This window comes from Corapipo altera, unplaced genomic scaffold (genome assembly GCF_003945725.1).
Source record: "Corapipo altera isolate COAL_440 unplaced genomic scaffold, ASM394572v1 61, whole genome shotgun sequence".
Classification (NCBI taxonomy): domain Eukaryota; kingdom Metazoa; phylum Chordata; class Aves; order Passeriformes; family Pipridae; genus Corapipo; species Corapipo altera.
In genome coordinates, this window is record NW_020884910.1 from 6,126,545 (window position 1) to 6,154,358 (window position 27,814).

Sequence of the window (27,814 nt, forward strand, 5' to 3'; positions counted from 1 at the left end):
TCCTGAGACCTTGTCTGCTCCTACTTGTTGTCTGTCATTGCAATGCTCATTGGTGAACATCACCTGCAGATGCAGTTTTGGCATTTTGACTGCTTTGAAAGCTTCCATTGTACTATCCAGACACTGCCAAGTATCAGACTGCACTGATTCTTCTCTTCCTCACTGCCTTCCTATAAGGTGCTCCTTTTTACACATGAGGAAAGCCTCTCACTCATGACAAGTGAATACAACTTGCCTCAGTTACTTGCAGAGTGGTGATCACCGATACTCTTTGTCAGACCCCAGAATGATATAGGTCAGCTTTCAGAAGGGCAGACAAAAAGCACCTCATCTGTGGAAGGGATGCAAATTTTCCTTTCAGACAACCTAAGTTACATTGCTGGTGGCAGCTGAAGCAAGAGTAGGATCCTTTCTGACACTGATGAAGATTAAAAGAGGTAATATGCCTACCAAAAGTTATACTTTTCTAATACTCTTCAGTTGGGTGACAGCAATTCCATAATGCTTTTGGCAAACATATACATGAACTGTTACAGACTGGTTTCCTTCTTGGAAATGCTCTCACCTGGGTTCAGAAAGTATTTGGATTCAATGCTTTCTGAGTGTTAGCAATATGTCAACCAACAGCAGAAGTTACTGGACTGCAGAAAGATCTGCTTTCATAGCAAGGTCTTGAGGAGGCCCTAATGTCATGGTCATCTGACCCACAAAAGGAAGTCCTGTTCAAAAGGGGACCTTTTTAGGGCAGACATTTACTTTGGTCACAATGAACAGGATTCAGTTTGCCTTCCCAGGCCTAAGATCTGAATGAGTCCTCCACTAAAGAAGAAAATTATTTTCTTAAAGAATGGTGACTCTTCATTAATTTCCTTGCTTTGGAAAAGAAACTGGTTTGCACAGTTACTTGACCTTCACTGTGCTTCTACATCTTGCTAAAATCTCTCTATACAGTACCTAAGTCAGTCAACTGGATTTTTACGGAACGTTGATTTTTCTTACTTTCTGCCATTTTCTGTTAGTTGACAATTTTTGCATCAAATTACTAAATATGTCAAACTAGCAATTTTTTATATCAGTGATGTCAATTCACTGACCTGATCTTATTTTCTCTTCTTCATTAATTTCTTGCACTTCAGCTTCTTCCAAGTTTTTCTTGGGATCTGTGATATGAATGAAGAAATTGTGGTTGTCTTTTATCACTTTCACCTTTACCAAAGATAGACCTGTAAAGCAATGGAATACTATTATTGGTCCCATCAGGCTTCAGAACTTACCTGCACCCAAATAAACCCTGCACCTGCAACTTTAAAGAACACCAAAAAAGAAAATTGCTCAGAACTGGATCGATCACTTAGTAGAAGACCAAGATGACAAAAATTAAGGTTTTCTGAGTTTAGACTAAATATTACAAAAATCCTGACAATTAGATCTTAGAGGTTTCAGAAGAATCTGTTTTTTAGATTTATTGCATTTGACTAGAAAAATAATTGGAACATTCTTGAATTATCATGCCTTGGTTACCATTGAACAGATAATATGAACTGATTTTTCTCCATTTCTAGTTTTCTGGAATTTTATCTATCAACTGCTAACCTACTACAGGAAAATATAAAGATTAATAGTGATAGACGTTAATATGGAATTTCTTTAACTGAATTTCTTCTACTGACACATGAAAAAGCATTTATGGATTAAGAAACTATGCCATCAGTTAGCACTGAGTCAAAGCAAAGCATGAAGAATTAAAGAATCACCTTTTACAAACTCTATCTTCTCTACCTGAATCTGTCCTCCATCGGATGGGAAGAGATATTGATTGGTTCCTGATATTTGAATTACATCCTCCCCTGTATTGTAGCCATGAAACTGGAAAAACAAGTTTTAGATTATCTATAAATGAGAAAAGAAAGGCAGAACCCATGAAAGAGGTAAATGCAGTACAGATCATCAGAATCACACTTTTCTGCTCAACATTTTTTGCTTAGATGTTTAACAAATGTAATAACAACTTTAGCAAATACCTAGCATGCTATTCTCATATCCAAAAAATTTCTCTGTTATTAATGGAAGTAACTTGTTACACATGAGAGCAGAATCTGATCCTTCAGTATCATGGAGCCACCACGAAAACTGAAGAGTAGTAAGTAGACTGGTGGATTAACATAGCATTAGAGAAAGAATAATTCCAGTCAAGCACAAAGAGACAAAGTACAACGGCATGGGATCACATGAAGGGCAGGTAATGATTCAGCTTTCCACCCTCTAGATTTTGAAATTCAGACACTGTAAATCTAATTAGATTGCTATGCCTTCCAAAGTGCCACAAGTCAGCAAAAATTATGTGAGTGTACTCAAATAAGTTCAGATGGCAATGTCATCTGAGTTCAAAGTCTGTGCTTAAGCAAATTTAAGACTAAAATATATCAATCTATGCAAGTTTTGGACGCAAGACTTAGACCATGCAAATATGAGGTGGTGCAAACTGCCTTAAAACTGTTTGGACAAAACTACTCATGAGTTCCCTGTGTTAGTGTAACAGACAGATTAGCTTGTATTATGGCACTTTAAGAATATGAATTTTGAAAGATGAAATAGAAGAAACAGTGAACTCCTTTTACTTAATCTCCAATGTGGACAGTCAAAATTTCAAGTAGGTCTAGCAGTCCCCTAATATAGGAGACAGGACAAGTCCTTATGCTCCCCTTTTCTATTCCCACAAACCCCACATTTGTAGGCAAGACTGATCCTATAAACATATTTTCCATGGGCACAAAAACACAATCAACTTATGTTTGTATTCATGTCATATACATAAAAAAAAGTAAATAATCTTAAATATCAAAAACAATGAAGTGAAACAAAGTACAGATAGGTTTAATTTGCCCTGAACTTGAATTTCACAATAGATAATAGCTTTGCTGTAATAATGACTGTCTATATAAATATTTAGCACTTTTCTAATGTGGTGCAATAATACAAGTCCTTACCTTATAAACTTTCTCAGAACATGGTTCTGGAATGCTGTGATCCTCCTGAAGTTCAGAGGCTTTTGTTGGCTCATTTTTAGACTTCTCTTCGGAATCTTTACACTCTCCATCTATTATCTCCTGTCCTTTCTTTTTACTTCCCAAATCTTCCGTCTTTCCTTTTGTTTCTTCCTCTCGTAATCGGTCCTGCTCCTTCTTCCAAGCCTACATTCAATGTTAGCAATTAAGAAGAACTGTGGTTCTCTCTGATATGTGCATGCTGGAAAGAGTACAGGCAAACAACCTCAAAGGAAACAATGTTCTAAGTCACTCTAAGACATGTTTTCCAAATGTGTCTAAAGTTTTACAATATTATGCACTATATTTTGCATAAAATCACTGACTCATTCAACCTACAAGAGCAGTCACTGTTGACTACAGGAGATGAATCACATGATTATTTGTATCTTACACAATTAGTCATAAAAGGATGACTTTGTTGTACACTTGTCCACAATGTTTATCACCAAATCACAATGCATCACTGGTACTAGTTTATTCCCAAAATGCAACTGTGGGATAAAATGATTTTATTCTTTTACAGAAAGAAGAATGAAGTATGCATGCCAAAATTATCAACTTGTATTAGGAAGACATCTGAGATTTTCTGGACTATTTTGGGCTTTGTAGTACTTTATAGCCTAAGCATACCAAAGCACAAGCATTTCTGTGGAAGAAATGGCAAGCATTCAGAGTTACAAATTAGGGATTAGCCTAATTTGAGCGATGCCAGTTCAAGTTGAGTAGCCAGGAATTGGTTAATGCCATTTCATATCTACATTCCAGTACTTTAAGTGGACAACACTATACACTGTAAAAAAGATGAGACATGCTATATCTATGAGGAGTCAAAAAAAAGAGGGACTACAACATCAATAAATCTAGATTTGTGCAGATTAATGGATAATGCCAGTGCTAAGCCTTAAAAAAAATGTGTGCTTAACTCCTACATCAACCAGAAACTTACTGTGTAAACTTGGGCAAGTCAATTAATCTGTAGTGCATGGTCATGAACTACATCTATAACATGGGATTCTCTGTCATAAGGGAATTCTGAGGTACCATACTTACATTCCCTAATTTCAAAGAGCTGTAGACAGTGAAAGTGGGAGTGGGGTACATACATACTTTCATGAATCTGGATTTATCTTTTCATATCTTTCCAATCTGAAAACTTAAAGAATAGTAGGATATTATTCATAACTCTTATTTCCAGTATGGTAATTATGAATTGCTTTTGGAATGTCTAGTCTAACTCCAAGCAGTCTTCCCTTAAGAAAATAACATAACTCACAATGAATAAGGAATAAATTAAAGAAAATAACATACACAAAAAATAGCCAAGAGCAGAAAAACTAAGAGAACTCAGTCAACCCTATGTAAGAACAAAGGCTTACCTTCAAAAGAAAGCAGTGCTTTCTAGTCCATTTCAGAAACATATATATTTTTGCCTCACCTTTAAAGAATCTTCCCTGATAATGGGACTTTCTCCATTGTTGGATTGAGACTCTCTCACACTCTCAGGTCCTGATGTTTTGCCTTTGAGAAATGAAAGGGAAAATAAGTGAGATTATAAATATATGAAAATGCAATAATTTTTAAAAATGGGAAAGTGCAAGTAAATAAAAAATGTAGATTTCAAAATAATAAAAGTATACAAGTTAAATAGAGAAAATGTTAAATATTTTAGAAGTAAAACAGAAAGTCTGTTTAGGTAAGAAGAAACTTACCTGACAACTAATATTACTTGATTGTCATAACTGAGGACCAAATATGCTAAACAGTATAGTAACATATTTAAAGCACTCTCTGCTTCTTGCTGTTGAAGGTTTTGCTCTTGCAACAAGTTTGCATGTTTATTTTTTAACTGAGCCAGAACAAGATCAATATGAGAGTCATAGATACTATGACCTTTTAAGACAAAAAAGTGAATAAATGTTGTCTGAACCTTCAAACTTTCACTAAAGAAAAAACATATCCCTTGTTTACTATTATGGCTTTATAGCATCTATTACTTATGAAAAGGGTATCTTCTACGAGTGTAGTTTTATAGTATGCTTGGATACCCAATATTTACCTTCTAGAAAAGTAAAGTCCCCTATCAGAAACTTACTTTGTATTATAAAGTAGAAATTGCAGTGTGGGTTACAGCAGTGTCAGTGAAACTGAAAACACCCAAAGACACTGTTGCCCATCGCATGTCCCAGCTAGAGGTGATTATTTTCTTTCAGCAAGTGAGCTACCCTATGAATTAGATCTGTCATGAGGCACCATATGGGCAAGATTCAATCTAGCTCCTGTGACAGCTAGATACCTACAAATTATGATATAGAAGTCATAACTGTCCTTTTAGTTTCCAAACTATAATCAGAGGTGTTAATTGGGTTGAGGAGTAACGTTTCTATTTTTGTAAATGCTAACTGCTAGTACTGGAAGGTTTCAAAGTGCATTCTCAAAAAAGGTAAACCAAGCAAAGGTAAAACATCAATAAATAATTGTTAATATAATTTAGATACACAAATGAACAAATTTGACAAAAGTTCTTTTTCCTAATACGGGTTTTCAGATTTTGCTGTCTACTGAACAGTTACTGTATGAACTGCTTACAATTCTCACTACCCAAAATGTTGCCTGTAATTCAAGTTTGCTCTGCAGTCTAGTCAATTCCAGTTTTAGCTCTTAGCCCACAGCTTCTGACTTCCAGCTTTTATCCTGCCCTTTAAAAAAGAATTTTCCTGAACCACGTTGCCAGCTTTAACTACTGCTCATCTCTTCATATGTTCAGTGATCTCAACAAAGATTCATATTTGTATGTAATCCTTAAAGTAATTTCATTAGATAAGCACAGCTATTGTAAATGTAAATTGATACTAGAGGTGTCAGTTTTCAGAACAGAGAATGATGCAGAACATACAAATACACGCATTTAATTAATTCCAAAACATATTTATGCCTTTATAGATGTCAAAACAAGGTCATCGTATGAAAAAATATACGCAGTTCTGCTCTGAATAGATCTGGGCCTCAGCACTTAAAGCAAAAAATTAATTTTCTAGAATAAATACCCACTTTCGGCTTTCTTCGTAAAGCCAGGTTTTTTGACAGCACATGCAGACAGTTCAAAAGGGTCTTCTACCATGGCTTTTTCCAAATTAAAAGACTCTGTTTCCTTACCCATCTTCTTTTCTTGGTATTTAGCTTCTTCCTCTCTCACCCAGTCCTCAATTGAGTTAGCCACAAGCTCAAGATAGTTCCTGAAAAGCAGAATATTCCTCTATTTAACATAATACAGTTTTCGCTAATATGATTTCAGGTCAAACAAGACCACTTGGCTTCTCAGTTTCTTACATAAGTAAGAGAGTAGGTTCTCTCTCTTTGAGAGAAGGTTGGTGTTTGACAGGGTTTCTCTCTGTTTTTACAGGAACTGGTACTTTTGCCTGGCTGGTATTTGCTTAATATCTGTTATATTTGGAATTTTGGTTATCCTTTCTGCAAAGAGATACTAGAAACTTGTCTTCCAAAGAATACCTGCTCCTAAAGAAAAATCCAGGAAATCACAAAACATAAAGACAGTCAGTTTCAGAAAGGTTCAGACTCATTCTCCTCATTGTTTTGCCACCAGAATAATTTATTTTCTTAGTTGCTCTTGATTAATATTATCTTTTAGAATACACTTCATTTGTATGTTCAGAAATTGAGGTGTTATTGTACTTAATTCCTAGCTCTTCTTTATGGTGTGACAAGACAGGTGTTTGGAAATTGTCATCCAAATCCAAATTAGAGAATCGGTGCACCATAACCTGGTATAAATTAAGAATATTCACAATTAACAATTAAGTTGAAGTGAGAACTGAATGATCCAGACTTTGCAGTTGGTATCTGCGGTTACATTGTCTCATTTTCCAAAGGTGTCTGAAATGACTGCTAACTCAGTTCATTGTGAAAAATTGCTTTCAAGGTAGGAGGAAGCCTGGAAGTCTTATATGCAGTTGCCACTCAACCCCTCATCTGGAGGGTTATCACAATTCTTTAAAGTAAAATTCTTCAAATGTGCAAAATTAAAATGGGGATTTTGAAGAATGTATCACATTCAGTTGTTGTGTCTTCGTGATACTTTGCATTTATAAGTCTGAGATTATTCAATTGTATTCAAAAGCTCTATATGGAGTACAGGTTTTGGTTATGAACATGCAGACAACACAACCAATTTGTGACCTCATGACCATTTCAAAGTTCTTGTTACATCATCACATTGTATGTAAAGAGAATTAATACGTAGGTCATGTACACAGACTGGAGATGTATACAGTTCATGTACAGCTTCAAGATACAGAAGTCTCTCCCAGCTTCTACAGTGTAGGTAGAGCCTGCTTTGGGGAACTTGCATGGAGAAACTGTTGATCATATACATCATACTCAGTAGGGACAAGGTTACTCTGCTTGTATCTGAAGAAAAATGTACAAGCCATAAAAACTCATGGTGTTGAAAACAAAAGGCAAAACTAGTCTGGAACATAGAGTTGCCAGTACTGGAATAACTGGAAGATGAATATATGTTATAAATAAAAAGAGATTATTCGCTTGGAAAATATTTTAGGGCAATGAAACAGTCATTCAAAGTCTAAAATACACATTCTATTAATACGTATTCTGATGCCCCTACTGCCAATGTCTGACTCAGAACCATTTCTCAGAAAAGATTATTCTTTTCCAGTAACTTGCATAACGTGTTTACTATGAAGGAGTAAATAAATGCCATTAATTCTGCGCAAAAATTAGTTTTGATAATGCCTGAATTCACTTGGCTTCCTGACAGAGTGGCCACTTATCCTAACCAGAGTTAAAATGTTTTATATACACATATCACTGCAGGTGCACGTGTCCACGCCTTTGGATTCCCTTAGTCAGTAGCATCCATTGAATTTCATATGCAGCCTCCTGCTGCCTACCCTTTAAAAGGTATAATTTCTGAATTTTTGGATGTTCTACATGAACCGCAGGACCTGATATCCATAAAGAAGGAAGGTAACTGGGGTCTCCAGGAGCAAAAGCTGCTGCAACGTGAGAAATTTAACTTCCCCCTTGTATGAGAATTTCCTGTAACAGAACTCACTGTAATGAAAATGAAATTATTCTGTGATTCTGTAACCAATTGATTAGCAGGTAACAGAAGTATATTCCAGACAGCAACTATGAAACGACCCTACAAAGTTGGTCTGTGGTCTATAAGATGTCACAGTAAAGAAGCAACAAGTAAACACAGATAGAGAACTCCTATCAGAGAGATTGTCAAGCACAGCATCTGTTATGCGTTTGTAACTCTCCTGTGGTAACATTGTGACTCTTAAATAAATTAGAATGATAGTAATTTTAATAAATTAAAAACCAATAAATTGATAGTAAACTCACCAGGAGCCAGTTATTCCATACAAAGGTAAAAGCCAGTAACCACTTAATTAATGAGTGGGATTTGTGCCAGTTTCTGGCAACTCAGCAGGATCTGGAAGCTAATTGCAGGCAACAGCTTGAAGCACTCCAGGTATTTAAAGACTGTCTTCCACAGAAGTGTTATGTTGCTTGGAAACATACACTAGTAATTATTTATGATACTTTGTCTGGAAATCTAAAATTACCTTTAGCAAAAAGGCTGAATAAGTCCTGAAAACGTGCTGGTTATTTTGCAGAGAATTGGCAGGTATTGATGCCACGTAACAGAACTGAAAGAGGGCCTACAGCTCCTCAAAGATTCTAAGTAGCTTACACAGCAGTGATGTTGAATACTTCTATGAAACAAGAGCAAAGCCAAACCTTCTTGCAGCTTTCATGTCAGTTTCTTTAGGAACTCCTTGCTGCTTTGAAACAGAACCTGATGAATTGCCACTGGACAAAGATGTTTCTGCACCAAGCTGAAACAAACTTTAATGTCTAAGCCTTGTTTCCAGTGGATGTGGAAGAGTAAGAAGAAGGAAATATACAGCTACTGTATTATAATGCATCTACCACAGAACATGCTTAATTCCTTTGGATGCAAAATTAGCAACTTTTTTTTGCATGTATCAAGAGCTCCTTGCATTTCTTAGTTGGCCTTGAACTATTTCAATGTCCTGTCAAAGGGGACAAGCCAATCTGCTCTACAACCCTGCAAATGAACAGTTTTTGTTTCAGGGAGAAATGCTTCCAGAGGAGGTCTGGTACATCCCTACCTGCTTCTACAGACAACACAACAACAATATGCTGTTGGGATGAAGAATTATTCAGTGTATGCAAACACCAAGTGACATGTTAGATGTACTAGGGTATGTGACCTGGTCTCTGGTGTTTGTTCCAAAAGTCTATGGGTCTCCTATGGGTCTCGTGTCATATGTGTCAGCCCCGTCCAGACAACTCAAATATACCAGGCAGCTAAACTGGCACCAGCTGTTTATATTTAAGAAACCTGAATTAGGCATTTTAAAGTCCAGTGCCACACAAATAAGAGTAAGAATAGCTGCCAGAATAAAAAGCTCTGGGCTTCAACAGACTTCTGTGAAACAGACTTTAAGACCACTTGACTCTCTGCTTGGGTCTATCTGAATGCAATACCCAGCTTCACTTGAACACACCATCTTTCACTTATCTGACAAGGAATTAAGAAGAATGTGGTATTCTGTGAAAAAAAAAAGTTCTTATATCAATAAAGGACTTCTAGCTTTTCCCCAAAAATTTTTCCACTTACAATCACTGAGTTTATGTATACATAGTTGAAAAACCTAGTAAGTGTATACTTAGAATTTTCTTTTTAACATCCCTTACCTGAAGTACAGTTTTCTTAATGTGGTATCCCTAACATGACTTTGTGTGTATGTGTGCATTATTTATATTTTTGTAGTATGTGATAAGGAGCAACCTACTGCATTGTTCTTACTCAGAAAAGCTCAAGAGAATTCTTTTAACACAGTACTGTTTTCAAGCTGCATGACTTGCTTTCTCATAAATGTGTTACATAGCAATGTCTTTTAATTTCAAAGCTTTGCCCCAAGCATACCCATGGAGGCTTTTATTGAAAACGACTGTGAACAAGACATGAAATATAAAATCAATTACCTGAATCCAACATTAGAGTGCAATGCAATATCCCAAGTCTCTTGGCACAGACGATATTGATTCATAGGATTGTGAAAAACCATTAACAAAGAGTTATCTTGGTTATGATAAAAGGTATCAATACATCTATATTCTTGGGATGCTGTATGAAGAACCTGAAAAGGAAAGAAATAAAGGCATACCCTCCCTGCAGACAGTAGTATATGTACAAAGGCTACACAACAGAGCTTTTAGCAAAAGGTGCTACAGAACTTCACTCTCCTACAAGGTGTACTCAAAGTATTTGGATTCCAGCAACCTGAATTGTTCAGGCAGGTGGAAATCGAAACTCCATTCCTATTTATGTTGAGATGAGACAGTCTCTATGCTCCACCTTCTGAGACTGACCATGAATAAAAAAGTTCAGCTACATAAAAAACAAATAAATTAAAATATTGAATAAATACTTAAGCAAGTTTAAATAATAAAATATTTAAATAAATAGTAAATAAAAGCAGAACTATCATATACCAGGTAAAAAGAAAACAAGTTTGCTTTTTTTGTTATCTCAGTTGAGTCTACTTGGTATTCAATTTGCTATAACTATAACCTACACATCTCCAAGATTTACTGTCTTCTACATTATTCCACTCTGTTCTGTAGTGGGCCCATCATTTTCAATATTTACATTATCTGCAGGCTGAAACTGTGACTTAATAGTCATAGCTAGAAGAAAGCCTTCTTTTAAGTAAACTATTATTTTTCAGAACTATGCAGCTGAAGATTCTAAAAGAACCTGTTCCATGATCTTTCCAGGCACAGAAGGGAGGCTGACAAGTCAGTAGTTCCCAGGGTGCTCCTTTCTACCCTTTTTAAAGATGGGTACAATGTTAAACCTTTTTCCAGTCACCTGGGACTTTCTGACAGTTCAGGTAGCATTAGCTATTTATGTTGCATGATTTCCTAGGTACTTAAATGTATGACCAGTGTTTGCAATAGTGACACTAAAGTGGTGCTCAAAAGTCCAAGCAGAATTTCCTTCACCCATGTACAGCATGTGTCAGGGTCAAACAAGAATTACAGTATAGGAAGCTCAAGGCAACACAAGGAACTAATAATCCACTCCTCCTGAGAAGATGCCTACCAACTTAAGCCAACTACACTTGAACTCATCTTTCACATTTGTCATTCTGCATTTCTGCAAGGTAAGCTTTAGTTTTTAGCCAGCAGGACTTCTATAAATGACGCTTTTAGCCCTGATAGGGTGAAGTAACGTAACAACAAAATTTTCTATTTGCCCATAAAGCATATACTGCAGAGGTATTTGCACAGTATGTTTTCACATACACTAATGAGCCTCACAACTGCCAGAGAGGATCACCCCTAAGGGCAAGGTCATTTTATCTCCATCACATTTAGCTAAGAAACTTGCAATGAAATAGGACAGCTCCAGTTTGATCAAACCAGGAAATAAAAACCCATTACAGACTAAATTTCACATAAAGAACTAAAAAGCAGCTAAAGAACAATGGGTTTTGGTAAAAATGAAAAAGAGATAAAACTAAATCAATTATCAAGCAAGAAAATACCCTGAACTCTGCCACTACTTCTTTGTATAGGTGACTCTATGTATGAGATTGTCAGTTCACAGATACCTGAAGAAGAACATGTGGTTGAAAATGCTCCTCAAAATTCCAGTCTGTCAAGCAACGCTGCTGTATCTTTTTTATTTCTTCTAAGTAATTTTCCAGACTCACCTCAAAATACACCAAACCAAATTAATGTATATCAACATTTCAGTGTCAGTTGTATTAAATTAACTGTAATCTTGTTGGCTTAATAGACAGTATCACATGTTGCATCACAGTTAACTGCATAATGCTGCATATACGCAGACCCATATGGCACTATTTAATAAAAAATACAATTACTCCCAAGGGTTTTTAGTCTTGGATTTTTTAATGGCAAACATAATCTAAATACTTTTATTATTAGCTTATATGTTTCTGAGTTCTGTAAGCAATTATATAAGTATTTAAACATGTCCTGTGATGTCATTTTAAAATTGCTATGTTTATGCAGGGATATATGGCAGACAGGTGATTCTGAAGACGCCAAACTACACAGTTTACTAGTCTGACACAGTTTGACATTTTCTTTTAAATTTTCTTGTTTGTATTTGACCCCTGGTATTCAGTGAGACTAGCACAGAATTATTATTAGCAGCTTCACTGATACCCATCACCTTGGAATTCAAAGAAAGTGCTTTCACAGTGCTTAAAAGTTACGGCACTATTTCCCAGACGTCAGAACATTAACATTTGCATTCAGCATTGCAAAGAAATCCCCAGTAACATGTCCTGGCATTGAACAGTATGTTCTGTTGCCTCATGTAAAGCCTAGTTGACTCTATTCCTCACACTTGCCATATCAGAAACAGGAAGATCTAATTCTTTGTTCAAAAGAGGATCAGCCAGACCATCTCTTCCATCTTTGCCATTTATTTCTGTATGCCCTGGAAATTGAAAGCAGAATTTTAAGAATTGTTCCAGAAGTTTCAGCCCTAAACACTAAGGTCAGAGTAATGCAATTCCTTTAGCCTTCCTGACGAAACTGACATAAAGTTGAAACTTCCTTTTATGACACTAGTCCTATAAATGCATGATCAGCTCTGCTACCCTTCTTTCCTAAAAGAGCATGTTAAAATCCAGGGACAAGGAGTGCCAGATAGCTAAATAAAATTTAAAAAAAGGACAAAAAAGAAAAAGAACACTTTATAAAACCCACTCAAATAATCCTCTTTATCTAACCTATGCTGGCCTTGCATAGTCAAAACCATTAAAAACATTCTCAGAAGTATCCTCCTGATTCATACATAAAGAACCATTTTTCTGAGTACTTTAAGAAGCAGTCGTTTGCACAGATGACATTAAAATAGAAGGTAAAATCAATTGTTTTGATATGTTCACACATTTTTGAAAAATATAAATTTTAAATTTTAAATTAATTTGGTGTGTATAGTTTCATAAGCTACTGACTGAATATTAGTTCTCCTGATGATCAGACCAGTAATTCCATTGTTACAATGAGCATCTGATATGAACAGGATCACACGGGGACTTTAACTTCTATATTCTCTTAATTTTTTAAAAATAATTTCCTTTTAACAGAATTCTTTATGTCCTGAGTTAGAGAAGAGAAAATTCACATGCACAAGAAAATTACTCTTTCTGGGAGAAAATACACCATGAAGCACTTGTTCGTAAGTGCCTTATAACCAGCTCAGCTTCCAGATGTATTTCTTTAGGCTCTGCTTCTCTTGGAAATTACATCTCTTTACTGACTGCCTTTAGAAGATGGAAGAGACCTGAAAGCAAATGTTTTATCTTCCTGGTATTTGTTTTTGTGCTGCAAAAGTGCTGAAATGTTGTTATGCTTATATCTGCTATATTTACTATTGTGACTACTATAAAAGTAAAATAAACCAACACCCCATAATGTTCCCAAAATTTAAAAGAGAGGCAGATATGCAGGATTCATTTTTGTCTGCTCCAGCCTTCTAGGGAAAAGATCCCATCTAAGCTGGTTGCTTAGACATCTCTATCAGGAAAGGATGGACAACATCACAAAGTACTGCATTCGGCTCTAGGGTCTTGAGCACAGGGAAGACATGGGTCTGTTGAAATTGGTCCAGAGGCGGGCCAATGAAGGTGATTAGAGGGATGGAGAACCTCTCCTGTGAAGGCAGGCTTAGAAAGTTCAGCCTGGAGAAGAGAAGGCTCCAGGGAGACCTTATCGTGGCCTTGGGAGAGACTTTTCGGTAGGGCCTGTAGTAATAGGATAAGGAATAATGGTTTTAAAGAAAGATAGATCCATAAGGAAGAATTTTTTTACAATAAGGATGGTGAAACACTGGGAAAGGTTACCCAGAAAGGTGGTAGATACTCCATCCCTGGAAACACTGAAGGTCAGATTGGACTCTGAGCAACCTGATCTAGTAGAAAATATCCCTGTTCATTGCCCAGGGGTTGGAATAGATAACCTTTAGAGGTCCCTTCCAACCTAAATGATTATTCTACAATCTATGATTCTATAATCATGTACCTAAAGGTATAGTTGCTTAAATTTCTACTTTTCTTGCATCACGCCAAAAATAATCACTTGTTTTTAATGTTGCTTCTTGGTCAACACTTCTCCTTTAACCAGGCCAACAACTTTTCATTATGTTAGAAACTGCAGGAGAAAATGCAGAACTTCAGAAAATTCACTCTGTATTGTCTACAATTGTTAATGTTGTAGTACAAAATAGCTTTTGTCCTTATTCTAGTATTTCTACATAGTTACTCAATGTACAGACCATACAATACTTGAAAATTTTGTGATTTGTACAAGGAAGAAAAATCACATCCCTACAATAGCAAATGATATGGTAAAACAAATAGTGGATTCAAATCCTTCAGAAGTAATGTAAACAGAGAGCTTTTTACCGGAGCCTCTTGGAGATTTTCCATTAAGCTTCTTTTCCATAAGGAAGAGTTGCCTCAGTTGTCTTGCAAACATGTCTGGATTATCCCAAGGGATACAAGACACTTCAGAATTCCCTCCAACCATAGATCCAGAGCTCTCCAGGAAACCAGAGTCACTCAGCCAGGTCAGCTTCAGGCTTTCAAAAGTAAATACTCTAAAGGCTCTTTCTACTTCAGCCCAACTCAGAAGTTCTGAAAAAGAATTACAATCATTAACTGAAAACGTCCTTACAGCTCAGCAGAAGATAAATAGAAGACTATTTAAGTGTATTGTTCTTGGCAACTTTGCAAAAGACAACACCAATTTCCTTAATGGTATTGGATCAACTTATGTGGGCTACATTTTACACTGCATTCAAAGTTGAATGCTTCCAAATTGCAAAATGATATGCCTAAATATTAATCCATCTTAAATGAAGTGGTTCCTACATTTGAATACCTTCTGGTTCATTAACTTTATATAAATGATGTTGATTTTAAAATACTGAGTAGACATTATCAAACCAGTTAACAGCTAGTTATTTTCAGTTCATGAAACTTTTTTATTCTCTGTAGCTTCTCAAAAAAGTATCAAACATTTTTTTCTCTTCTGAAAAAATTTTACACATAATTTACACAGAAGTATGCCAGGTGCAAAGGCAATAAGAAATCCTATGTATGATTGTATGCATCAGTGTCTATATAACAGTGATAATCAAGCAAAGGACTAATTTTTAAGACAGGTAGTACAGTACCCAAATCAAATATAGAGTGTCTTCAGTTTGAAATGTTTTCACTTCAGGGTAGTTAAGCACCCAAGCATGTCATACATCTCAAAAATGTTGGGTATCGCATTGTTCGTTCAAATCAATCACCTTCTTGACACAAGTGAAGGTATTGCTAGCTAAGTTACCAGTTGGGAGAGTCTGGCACCACAGTATAGTCCAGTAAAGACCATCAAATTTAAAACTCAGCTGGAATGCTACAGCAATACTGAATACCTTATATACCTTACTGTCCAAAATGAACATACCAACAACTAGAAACAACATAGCAAGTGTAAATTAATCCAACACACGGGACTTCAGGATGAAATAGCTGGGAAAGTACCTTCAAATCCTGTGCCTTACCTAATGATATAAATATAACCATGGGGATTTGAATGTTTATACTCCTTAGTAGCCTAGAGAGGACTTTTGATACTACCTAAGGGTATTTATGTAGGCTTTGGGATTGTTTCCCAGTGTACTTTATAGCAGAAAGCACTCCAAGAAAAGGTAACTGCAGAAGTGATTATGGTTGAAGAAGTGAATGTATTCTTGGTTTGATAAAGGTATTGTTATAAAGTAGTTTTATTATTAATACCAATACTTACACAGAATACATTCTGAAAGCCATTTATTGTTTAGTAAAAATTGCCTCCCTAAGATATATGTGCTCCTCCTCCAAAAGGGTGTGGGTAAATAAATATACAATTTACATCAGCATCTCTCAAAATGCATTACATATTCCAGGATCAAATTTGCGATTTTTGCAGTTTTTTCTTCCTTAGAATTAGTAATTGTTTGTATGTTTGTGAATACAAATAAATAAAGGAGTTCTAACATACTTCCAGCTCTTACTCGTGCAGTATTTAATACTCATATAGTCTTTCCCATTAACCATGAAATTGAGGTCTGAAATGAGTGTTTACTTGTGTACAGTAGGCTATAAGTATTTATAAGCAAGAATGTGAAAATAGGAAATTCTGCAAAGGCCTTTTGGCAGCTGAAAAAACTTGTCCCAAAATTCTTGCTATTTAATAGGATCATCAACCAGAAGAAAAAAAAATGGCAGTTATATCAATGAAAATAATTTTACCACTGGTACAATAATGCATGAGCTCATGAACTCTGGCCAAGTGTTTAGTGTTATTTTTAGTTGAAGGAACAGCGAAATGGGTAAGTTCTGTAAGAGGCAGTTTATTCATCATTTCACGCTCAATATTTTCCGGATTTAAGTTCTCCTGGGCCTGGAACAAAAATGAAAGTACCAGAGTTAAAGTAAACATTCTCACTAGTGGATTTCTAAAAATTACGTTTGAATAAAGAAGTCTTCTTGTAGCAGAAGCTACTAGCATGGGCTTAACTCAGTTGGACATAAAATTTAATTTGAGCATGTGCTCATAGTGTGGTTTTGAATCATGGTGTCAGACATTTAGGCAGAAAAAAAAAATTAACAGATAAGAGAATGACTGACGGGATAATAACAGACATTTGTTAGAAGTTATTTGCCTGTGCTAGCTAGACTCAAAAATACAGAAGTATGTACTGGTCTATTCAGAATGGTAGCAAGTTCCTTCCATGTACCTTTCAGCTGGTCTGTGCTACTTTTCATAGTAAAGAAATCTGTAAACTCATTGATCAGTCTGTGATAGGGGGCATTTATCTTTTCAGTCTTTCTGGTATCTTTCAGTTTCACCATTTTTAGTATTACACACTTACAGTACTTTTTCTTGGACTGCATATTCCAAATCCTTTTCCTCTATCCATTCCTCAAACAATGTGCTATATCCTGAATTTATTCTTCAGCAAGTACATGAAATGCATCAAGCATATGCTTGCTAAGAGCATCTCTCTCAGAGATTACTCAGTCCTCCCTTCTGCTTGAATACATCCACTGTGTCAAACTTGACTTGTTTCTGAATATTGTCTAATCAATTGTTGTTAAACTTTCCGCAGACAATTTGTAGTTCATGAAGCCAGGCAGACACATCTTAGCTGTGAAATCTAGAACTGTACTATCACTTGTATTACTTTCAGAGAATTTTCAAAGTTTAATGGTACAACTACACCTTGGCTTTGGAAAAAATTGATAAATTCACTGTTTTTTTGGTTCAGAAAGTCTGGGAACTGTTACTTTGCAATAATCCCAAACCTTGCAGTCTCTGAACCTTTCTGCCTTTGTTAAAATTTGGCAATATCTTGGTTATACACTATGCTCCAACTATTCAGCCACCCTGAATATACTTCTTGTGTTCATTAACTCCATATATTTTCTTATGCTTCTCTACATTTTATTATTCAATCTAGTCTAACTGCTAAATCACCATGATCAAGTTAGAAACTAATTTTCCATAGTTTCATCACTATTTGACTACAGTAAATCAACGGAGTTCTATAATATCTATGATCTTTGCCAAAGGCTAAACATTCTTATTAATAATGCAAATAGATCACTGAAATCAATATGTTTGTTCTCTACATTTGTAAGGTGTCCTCTGTCATTAACTCATTGCTTCTTAAGTAAACTAAACACGTTGGTGTGTCCATCTCAGTAGGAAAAAAATCTAGGCTATGCTGTTCTGTTTTGTAAAATGTTCCATCCCTTCTAGTGCATTGAGCATTCATTGCCTGTGGACCTGGGAAATGTTTCTATATGATAGGTAGAACGATACCTTCAGCAGGTGCAAACGTTGAGCCAGGGTATCATGGTAGTTAAATAAGAGAGGATATTGGGGGGTGACAGTCTTTTCTTCACTGCACTTAGAAGAAAAGTAGTCATATAGATTCTGTTAGAAAAAAGAAAGAGTTATTACATCCCAATAATGAGATTATTTGTCATTTTAGGAGATAAACAAAAGACAACACAAACCTTTTTTTCACTCAAAGAAAGTGAAAGAGAAGGAAGAACAGAGACTATATGATCTGCAATGGCACGACGAAACCCATCTGCCTGAGGCTCTTGTACCACCAGACTAGGTGGTGTAAGGTCTTCTTCACTTGCAATAACCTGGCAAACATAATATATGTTAACTTTCATTACAGTATTGACTGCTGTTTACCCTTATTAGAACTACCAAGCAGATCCTGCTATCAGCTAAGCACAGGTCCATAAATTTTGTCAAGAAAGAAAACCAAAATTTTTTTCTACAAGTAGCAAAAATACAATTTCCCAAGTTAGTTCTTGCCCAAAACAAAGATTATGGAAAACAGAATTAAGTGTTTTCTCATTATAAATTTTTGGAAGGATGAGAAGAAAAATATTCCAACTTGAAATGTTAAGAATTCTGAATTAATACAGGCAATTAAAAATTGATTGTCTAATAGGTGTTGGACTTGACTTAGAGTATTCTTGCCTGAGTCTATTTACAGACTAAGTTACAAATAGTAAAAAACTCCAAAATTGTTCAGAAATTTTACTCCTAAAAGAAGGAGAATTTCCAAATCATATTGTGGGTCTCTTCTAAATTATAGACTGTGCTTGAACTTAACAGAAGTCAGATCTGCCTAGTACTAAAATTGACATATGTCACTTCTATGTTAGGCTTCCCCTAAGACATTTGAATCAAGTAAAACAGCAGAAGTTCAATATTGACAACATTGTTGCAGGACATGAAAACTTGTTATTGATCTAGATAAGAAATTACACCTTTTACCTTATTTAATTGTATTTGTAGTCTTCAAAAATTAATTATGGACTAACACTGTATATGCAGGGTAAGTGCACAATATGAAAGAAAATCAGACAGCACTTTGGAGTTTTGATTCCTTCATATTGAACCTCCTTGCTCAGTGCTTCCACGCACAGTCTCATATTTCAGGTTGAAACAGAGAGATTTATTGATCTTTGACCAATTCATTAGATGAGGTCTAGGCCACAGAAATTAAACAGAGAACATTCCCACCTGTTCCAACATGCAGCTCAGCATCAAGGGTACAGAAAAGTATTCCTCGGGAATCTGACTCAGCAAGTCATTGTAAAATCTCATGTCCACGGAAGGAGACAAAAAAGAAGTTTCTTCAGCTGCTGTAATAGGAGATAAAACATTAAGATCTATTTATTCAGAAATGTCAACTTATATTCCAAGTTAGTTCTGCAAGTTTGCAGATGACACAAAATTGGGAGGAGCTGTTAACTCTCTCAAAGGCAGAGAGGCCCTGCAGAGAGATGTTGATAAACTACAGGGCTGTGCAATCACGAACAATATTTAACAAGTTTAAAACGTTTAACAAGGGAAAGTGCCAGATTCTGCACCTGGGATGGGGTAACCCTGCACGTACATCCAAACTGGGGAACAAGATGCTGAAAAAGCAGCATTGCAGAAAGGGACTTGGGGGTCCTGGTTGACAGTAAGTTGAAGATGAGTCAGCAGTGCCCTGGCAGCCAGGAGGGCCAACTGTGTCCTGGGGGGGCATGAAGCAAAGCAACAGCTTGTCAAGGGAGGAGATTGTCCCACTCTCCTCTGCACTGGTGTGGCCTTACCTCGAGTCCTGTGTGCAGTTTTGGGCACCGTAATATAAAAAAGACATTAAGCCTTTAGAGAGCATCCAAAGGAGGGCAATGAAGGTGATGAAGGGCCTTGAGGGGAAGCCATATGAGGAACGGCTGAGGACACTTGGTCTGTTCAGCCTGGAGAAGAGGCGACTGAGGGGAGACCTCATTGCAGTTACAACTTTCTTGTGAGAGGAAGAGAAGGAGCAGGCACTGATCTCTGCTCTGTGGTGACCAGTGACAGGACCTGAGTGAATGCCCTGAAGTTGCGTCAGGGGAGGTTTAGGTTGGATATTAGGAAAAGGTTCTTCACCCAGAGGGTGGTTGGGCACAGGAACAGGCTCCCAAGGGAAGTGGTCACAGCACCAAGCCTGACAAGAGTTCAAGAAGTGTTTTGACAATGCTTTCAGGCACATGGTGTGACTCTTGGGGTTGTCCTGTGCAGGGCCAGAGGTTTGACTCAAAGATCCTTTTGGGTCCCTTCCAACTCAGAATATTCCGTGATTCTATGAAACTTCAGACAATTTTTATTAAAAGGAGACTAACAATGTTCATTAATGTAGATCGTTTAAATTTGACTGTGATCAGAAACATAGAAAATGTGATTTTCTAAAAAACTTGGTTACCATCACTGCAGTTTTCAGAGACTTACACAATGTATTCACTAACAACCAATTCTCACCACATCTTCAGCTTACTGTACAAATAATTTCAAGGATTTGTGTTGTCAGCTGAATGAATGGTTCAACAAAGTGAACAACTACACGAGTGCTTTAATCCTTTAAACATACCCTGTGACAAAATTTCTGTTGGCAGAACTTCTTCTCCTTTCCCTTTTTTCTTTGGAGGTGTCATGTGTGATGCTGGTTCAACCTAAATGAACAAAAATATAGACACAAAAAAAAAAATCAGAAACAATAAACAAGTAAGGATTGCACAAATAGGTGGGAAAATTAATTTCATTCATATTTGGTTACTCATGCTCAACTAGATGCTAAACTTTTAAATGGAACAAGATAGTAAGAATGTAGTTTTATGAATGTTTTAAATCAGTAGTACTGCTACAGATGGAGTAAGTCCATTTTGTCTCTGTTACTAGTACATGTCCTATATAAGCCACTTCTGCCCACTTAAGTTTTTCCTACCATGAACAAAATAAGAAAACTGATCTTGCATAGAACTAATAATCTGGGTTTTTTTGGTGGTTCACAGATGTGCAACAAGACATAGTAGCTCTGTGCAGGCATATCAGTCAGAGCTATTTGAGGAATTTTTACACCTATTTTACATTATACTGGTACGATCCTTTTAATTTTCCTTTTTCTATTTCCCCAATGCTCAACTATTTTTTTCTCCTTTTTTTTAGGTTTTAAATGCTGAAGACAAAAATCGAAATTTTATTCACAGAAAATTACTCAGAGCGATGGTCCAAGGTGAATTTTTGATTTAAAATTAAAGATTCTTGCCTATAAGCAGTTATTCTTTACAAGAAGAGAAGGATCCTTGCCTCAGTTACAGACTGTTGTGGTGATTTGCTCTCTGATAATGTAGGCACATTAATAAAGTTGGTGTTTTCCAAGTAGTTGCGATGCTGCCTTTTCCAGTCCAGGCAATCATACATCAAACGAGCAATGTGTTCAAACAGCACAGTACCAAATGCAAGCTACGAGAGAAAATACAACGGATGAAGTTTGCATATAAAAGTGTCATGTAATTTATTGACATGAGTCATTAGCTCTTTAACCAGCAGCTCTACATCTGTTTATAAATTTTTCAAGGATTTTTTTCTTCCACTAACTCAGAATGCTTTGTAAAGTTATTCTAAAGCCTCCCCATTTTTATTTGCCTTAACACTGCCAAACCACAGTATGGACTGTATATTGCCTAACTGTTTTAGTTTTTATAAAGTCTAACTTCTCTTAACAGTAACTGTTGATGGTCTGCTATCTTGCATCTGCCATCTTTTTCAGATGGGAAGGCACACGAGAGGAAAATTAAAGTATTTGGTTTACAAAATATGTGTCTGTTTTTACTAGTGATCAAGCTGCAGCATATTTGCAAGGCAACCCTGCCCTAGAAGGACAAAAAATAAAACCCCAACCAGGTAATCAATGTCATTTCATAATATTTTTTATCTTTCTGTTGTTCTTTGAAAACAAAGAAAGCCTCAAGAACTGCACTGTGGAATCCATACTTGTGAGTGAAGCAATGTCAGCATACTGCCCAAATGTCCAAAGGGAGAGCACTGTATCTGCAAAAGTCTGACAAGGAAAGAATCATGGTTCTTGAGGTCATGTACTGTGGTTTTCACCAAAGCTTGAAAGGAATAAAAAGAATAATAGCAACTGCTATTTTAAATGTGAAATGTTTTTGTACAAATACCAAAACCTTATTGGAGACCGCACGAAACACTCAAGTTTCAGCAGCTTTAATGGATGTATTCTTCCCCTGTACATCCTAGACATTATGGAAAGGATAAAATTATTACAATTTTTAGACAATTTCTGTCAACAGTCCTTTTCTGTTTCTAAGAGGTGGTCAACAACATTGGATCTCTCAATTTTAGTTTCCTAAAATAAAACACAGTAAAGAAGCACAGCTTACATAAGGCACTAAGTACAATAATGGATCTTTAAGAAGTACTAAGCATCTGCTTTCTTCAACTCCGTGCCTCTTTATGGCACTTGAAAACAAGCAGCTCAAATCACTGATCAGTTATCGAATACTTGTCTCAGTATAACACTGAAAGACCAGAAAGAAATTGGGAAAGAAATTCTATTTGTGAAAGTAGAATTTTCATTATTTTTCTTGAACCTTTGTTTTCCCAATTAAACACTCTTCTGAAGAAGGGGTTAGTATAAAACCTTTCCAGTCATATATTACTTAAAAGATATCACTAGAGCACATAAAAAAATTCATTAAAATATTGGAGTGTTTTGAATCCGCAATCTTTTAAACAAAACAAGATTTTTTTCAAAGTCACAAGTAACAAAAGCTGATGCTACTCAATGGGAGACAAGCAAGGTTTAGTGTAATTTCAATCCTGTGATTCAATTTGCTTGGTCCCTCCTCTTCTCAGGACAGACTTAGACTCCTGTCGAAAGTTTTCCAGGTCTAACCATTAGTGGCTCTTGAACAAAGAAAATATTTTTGAAAGTATTTTCCTTTCTAAAGATCTCAAATCTGAGAGTAGACCACTTGCTGTATGCAATACTCTATCATTTTTATATTAATGTCTAACAACTTCAGTTTGCCTTCTGTAGATCTTGGATTTCAGAGAGACAGCAAGCTTGGACTCGGAGACTCTCCAGCAAGTCCACCAGAACAGACTTATTCCATTCACCTATGATTTCAGAACTTATATACTCCCTACCCATTTTTTTTAAAGTTACACATTTTTCTACTTCTTTAGAGCTCATGAAATTATAACTACAATCTGTTGAAACACTTTGAGTGACAGATCATTTTTCCTTTAATTCAGCTATAATATAGGTGCTTCCAGGATATTCATGAGTAGACTGTAACATGTGATTATGGGGAAGATAAAAAACTTCTTTCCCAAAGCAGCCTTTGCACTTTTAAAATGATACAAAGAGTATAATGATAAGCAATATTATAAGTAGCAAGCCTATATGTTTCCACAATTAAGGCATGTTTAGTGAATGCCTTGGAAATTGTTTTAAAACTGCTCTGCTGTGGCCTACAATATTAAGAAACTCCAAATCAGGTACTTTTATTCAAAGGACTACTTGTGAATAAATGCTGAATAATTTTGTTGGATATATAGGAAATAATTTTTGTTCAAGATTACAAATATACTAACTACGGTGGTTATGTTTCAAAGAACACTGAGATAAAACTCCTGGCATTTCCAAATTGTTCTTAAATGTTACAAAACCCAAAGCATGCCATGCATTGTGAAAAGAGAATGTACTGACCAGCATTTCGCTGTCAGACCAATCAGTGGAAAAGTCACTTTCCTTAACTAGGTGATGGAGCCTGGCAACATCGTAGAGACTTGATCCATGCTTTCCACTCTTCAGAACTGGCTCCAGGTATTTCCAAAATGTTTCCAGGTCTTTGTTAGCTTCATCTTCCTTTATTTTCTCTGTTTCTACAACTAAAATTTATAAGTATTAGACAAATCACGGTACATCTCCCTTTTACATAAAGCACAAATCACATATTAGTCTTCTGTAAGTACTGCTGAAATAGTCCCATCCTCAGAGTCTCAGCAAAACTCTGACACACAACTATGGGATTAAAAAATTCCAGGACAATAAAATCTCAGTAAAATATGGTAGTTCTTTCAGAAAAAAGAAGAAAGGAAAAAAAAAAAAAGGAACTCCACCCCCCCAATTACACCCCTACATCTCTTCCCCCCCAAAGTAAACAACAGCAGTGAATGTTTGAAACCTAGGAACTGTAAAACTCCCAGGTTGCACTTTTACAGAGCTGCCAGTACATATCTTGGTGAACCTGCTCTTAAGTACAGGGTAAGCAAGCCTTATAATCACAGTTTTATTGGTTTGGAAATTGGGGCAAAAGAAGATTAGTTACAGTATAACTATGAAGCAAGCCTAGAAGGTGTATGGTTTCCATTTTTGCTCCATGGTAATGATCAATTTTTGAAGATGCACTATCTACAGTGAAAAAAAAAGTTCTCTGTTAATGCCAACCTTACAATCACATTCTGGAATCTAAGATCAACCATACTTTGATAGTGTAATTTAATAAGGACAATAAACCTGCAATGACTTGCTTTCATTTGGACTTTAGCCCTTCTAAAGCCTAAGTATGAAGGCCAAATACTTCACTTGTATAATTCCAGTGGCCCTGTGGGTTTAAAATAAAGCAACTCAGTGAGGCTGTGGACTCTTCAAAAAATGTTGGTGTCCTCAAGATTTTCAAAGGAATATATGCCTCCTGTAACAGCCACTGGAAATGTTTGCCATATAGCTTATAAAATGGTTTTATCGTGATTTGGAGGACATGTCCCATTAGAAACCGGGCAGAAGACTGGGGAACTCTCCGGCAAAAGATTCTGTAGGTATAAGACATTCTCATGAGTTCAAGAAGAGACTGAACAAGTACTTAGGAAACAAGCAAACTATGTCCATTGTTTACTAAAGAGACAAAACACACCAGGATCGGGAAGATTCACTGACTTGAAAATAACTAGAAGCTTGGTGATATATGTCTTGAGAAGTTTCATATGTGCTTTACTTGTCACTCTTTCTTGTCCTTCCATATCTTTCATTTGTTCTTCTTTGGGCATTACCTAATGAGCACTTCTGAAGACAGATCACTGGCTTAGATGGTACTTTGATCTTAAACTGTTCTATGTTCCTAACAGTTCATCTCAGTTAGAGGTTCATCCTTTTTTTTTTTTTGTTTTTCACCTGCTCATGAAAGATACTCTCTAATTCAGGACAATACCTCACCTGTGGCCATATTTCTCTAACAAACTCAGCTTTGAAAGCCCACGTAACACTATAACAGCATTTAGGGCTGCTCAGTCAATGGATTCAGCTCTTAGCATTTTTGAACGAAAGGTGAACAGCACTATGCTAATAACACTACAGCTATACATTCCTTTTTTACACTAGAAGAATAACATTTTACTAATTGTGCTCCATAGTTTAATAATAAAGACACATAAAAGTGTGTATAACACTTAGGTTTCCCCTTTCACAGAAACATCACAGCTTGCCAGTAACAATCATTAGATGCTCTGCCCTTAAGCCCTCTTCATTCTTTTGCCTGCAATCCTAAGGCTTTTCTTTCCTAGAGTATATTTTCACCATGTAAACTCTCTCAGAATAAATTAAAGTTTTCATGAGTAAGTCCAAAACAAGGTGTAAGAGCTGGGAGAAACTACCAATACAGAAGAGATCTGGCACAACCCCAAAGAAGAACTGAATTACCTCGTAGTCTTCAGTAATAGAAATGAAACTATACCCAGTAATGCACTACATGATTTTGGAAAAATGCTACTCTCCCACTACCCCCCCAAAAAAAAAATCTGTTATATAACAGTGGAAAAAGAGCAGCTACTATAATTGAATACATCGCATAGCAATTTTGAACTATCACTATGAAAACTAAAATCCTAGAATCACTAGGACGTGTCAGTTCACAAGTTTCCATCAGAAATGGAGAAAAACAAATTCCATTTTGTCAGACTGAGATATTGGTCTGAGTTCTTTGATTAGCTCTCAGAAATCAGTTAAAGCATGGTGGTAAAAAAAGCTGAATCGGTAATATCACAGCTAACAGAGCGATAGGAGGAACAGTAAACTATGCATATGAAAGGGTACTAACAGTACTTGCCTTGGTAACTTCACAAAATGAAAGCCATTAGGGGGTGAAAATACCTGGGAAGGAAATGAATATGAAAGCTGTGGTCCCTAATCCATGATTCTCATGTATTCATGCTAAGAATAATAGAAACTGTGTAACATAATTGCATTTACAGATCAATGGCTTTCCTTCTAAAAGTTTCTTCATATATTATTGAAATGACGAACCACTATCTGTTTTGTAAACCACTGAACTATGAAATACTTGAATTAATGTCTTCTCCAAGGCACAATTAACTATACCTGTATCACTGCTGACAGATGTTTGCCTTAATATAAGACAATTATATGTCTTAATATAATCTTATGTTTGTCTTAATATAATCTTAAAAGCCTCAAAGACTCAAAATACTTCTACTCAGCCTTCTCCAGGAATTCACTAACCTCACCTGTGGACAGTTTCTTCCTCCTACACTGCATTTTCCCCATTGCAATTTAAACTCTTAATTTTCTATCCTAGACTTTTACTAGTTTGAAGACTTTTATCATTCCTCCACTATATCATTCAGCCTTCTCAAACTTAAGGATAACAATTTCATTTTTTAACTCAATAGGAAAAATTTTACAGATCCTTAAAATTTTTGTTTACCATTGGAATTTTTCTGATTAGCACATATTTTTTATGAAATCTTACCTCATCATTGATTTCTGTGGTAAGATTTTTTTCAGGTATTTTTTAGAACATACTCTCCTTTTTAACCTGGAGATGGTATTCAGTTTTTAGGGGCATACTGATATTGATAACTTATGTTCATTTGTGTCATTAGCATGACAGCTTATCTTTCAAATCCAGCCATGTGCTCCTTTGCCTTTCTTTGTAAATTAATTATTCATGTATAAGCATACTATATTGTCCATATTAAACAGAACAGTCAGTTTTTTCCAGATTATTATTCTCTATACTGTCAAGAATATTTTGCATTTGAATCACACCCCATTATTCCAATACCCATGGCAATATCAAATGGTCTCAGACCCAGCACCAAGTCCCTTAAGTCCACTCCATGCATCCCACTATTTGATAGTAAACTTTTAACAGTTACTCTACAGAGGCCAAGAATTTTGAATAATGCTGCACCTACTATACATTTACTTTCATCTAGACCTACCTTGCTCACTGCGGGCCATGTGATCCTTATTTAAATCCAAATATACAACACACACAACTACTGTGTCAGAAGGTCAGCACTTCATTTTATAAGGAAATTAAACTTGTCTGACATGATTTGTTCTTGAACAGCATACACTAGCTGTTACTCATCTCCTCATTTTTTTTAAGTGGTTAAAAATTATTTCTTCCAGTATTTTTCCAGAAACAGAAATTAAGCAGATTACAGTGCCTTGGCTGTGTTCCTTTCCCTTCTTCCTCACAGCTCTTTTTCCATTCTCTCTTGGTCTTTATGAGTTCTCAATTGTAAATGAGAGTGGCAGGCAGTTCTTTAAGTAGAATACAATTTAAGTTAATCTGAATCAGCTGATCTGAAAAGTTCTCTGTCTTACACTCAGTTATTTTAGCTATTACTCCACAATTTAAAGTTGAATCTTTCTGCTATCAGCATTAATTGTGGTTAGTTGTAATCATCACCTGTCTGCAATGGTATTTGCA

General features: G+C 36.0%; 1 protein-coding gene across 12 annotated transcripts in view; it reads right to left on the reverse strand.

Annotated features, from left to right (window-relative positions):
- Positions 1–27,814, reverse strand: part of SPAG17 (sperm associated antigen 17) — a 97,755-nt gene that overhangs the window by 38,651 nt on the left and 31,290 nt on the right. For 8 of the 12 annotated variants that reach the window (XM_027653311.1, XM_027653307.1, XM_027653306.1 and 5 more), the window contains exons 7-22: positions 23,785–23,966; positions 21,354–21,509; positions 20,638–20,719; positions 19,260–19,381; positions 18,227–18,364; positions 18,030–18,143; positions 16,454–16,604; positions 14,576–14,806; positions 12,515–12,603; positions 11,744–11,845; positions 10,110–10,264; positions 6,201–6,280; positions 4,483–4,565; positions 2,988–3,191; positions 1,755–1,866; positions 1,095–1,223 (exon numbers count right to left, since the gene is read on the reverse strand). In XM_027653311.1, coding sequence (XP_027509112.1) covers positions 1,095–1,223; positions 1,755–1,866; positions 2,988–3,191; positions 4,483–4,565; positions 6,201–6,280; positions 10,110–10,264; positions 11,744–11,845; positions 12,515–12,603; positions 14,576–14,806; positions 16,454–16,604; positions 18,030–18,143; positions 18,227–18,364; positions 19,260–19,381; positions 20,638–20,719; positions 21,354–21,509; positions 23,785–23,966 — 2,130 coding nt within the window. The remainder of the gene's footprint in view (positions 1–1,094; positions 1,224–1,754; positions 1,867–2,987; positions 3,192–4,482; positions 4,566–6,200; positions 6,281–10,109; positions 10,265–11,743; positions 11,846–12,514; positions 12,604–14,575; positions 14,807–16,453; positions 16,605–18,029; positions 18,144–18,226; positions 18,365–19,259; positions 19,382–20,637; positions 20,720–21,353; positions 21,510–23,784; positions 23,967–27,814) is intronic. The other 4 variants (XM_027653304.1, XM_027653302.1, XM_027653310.1 and 1 more) reach the window with 4 other exon arrangements.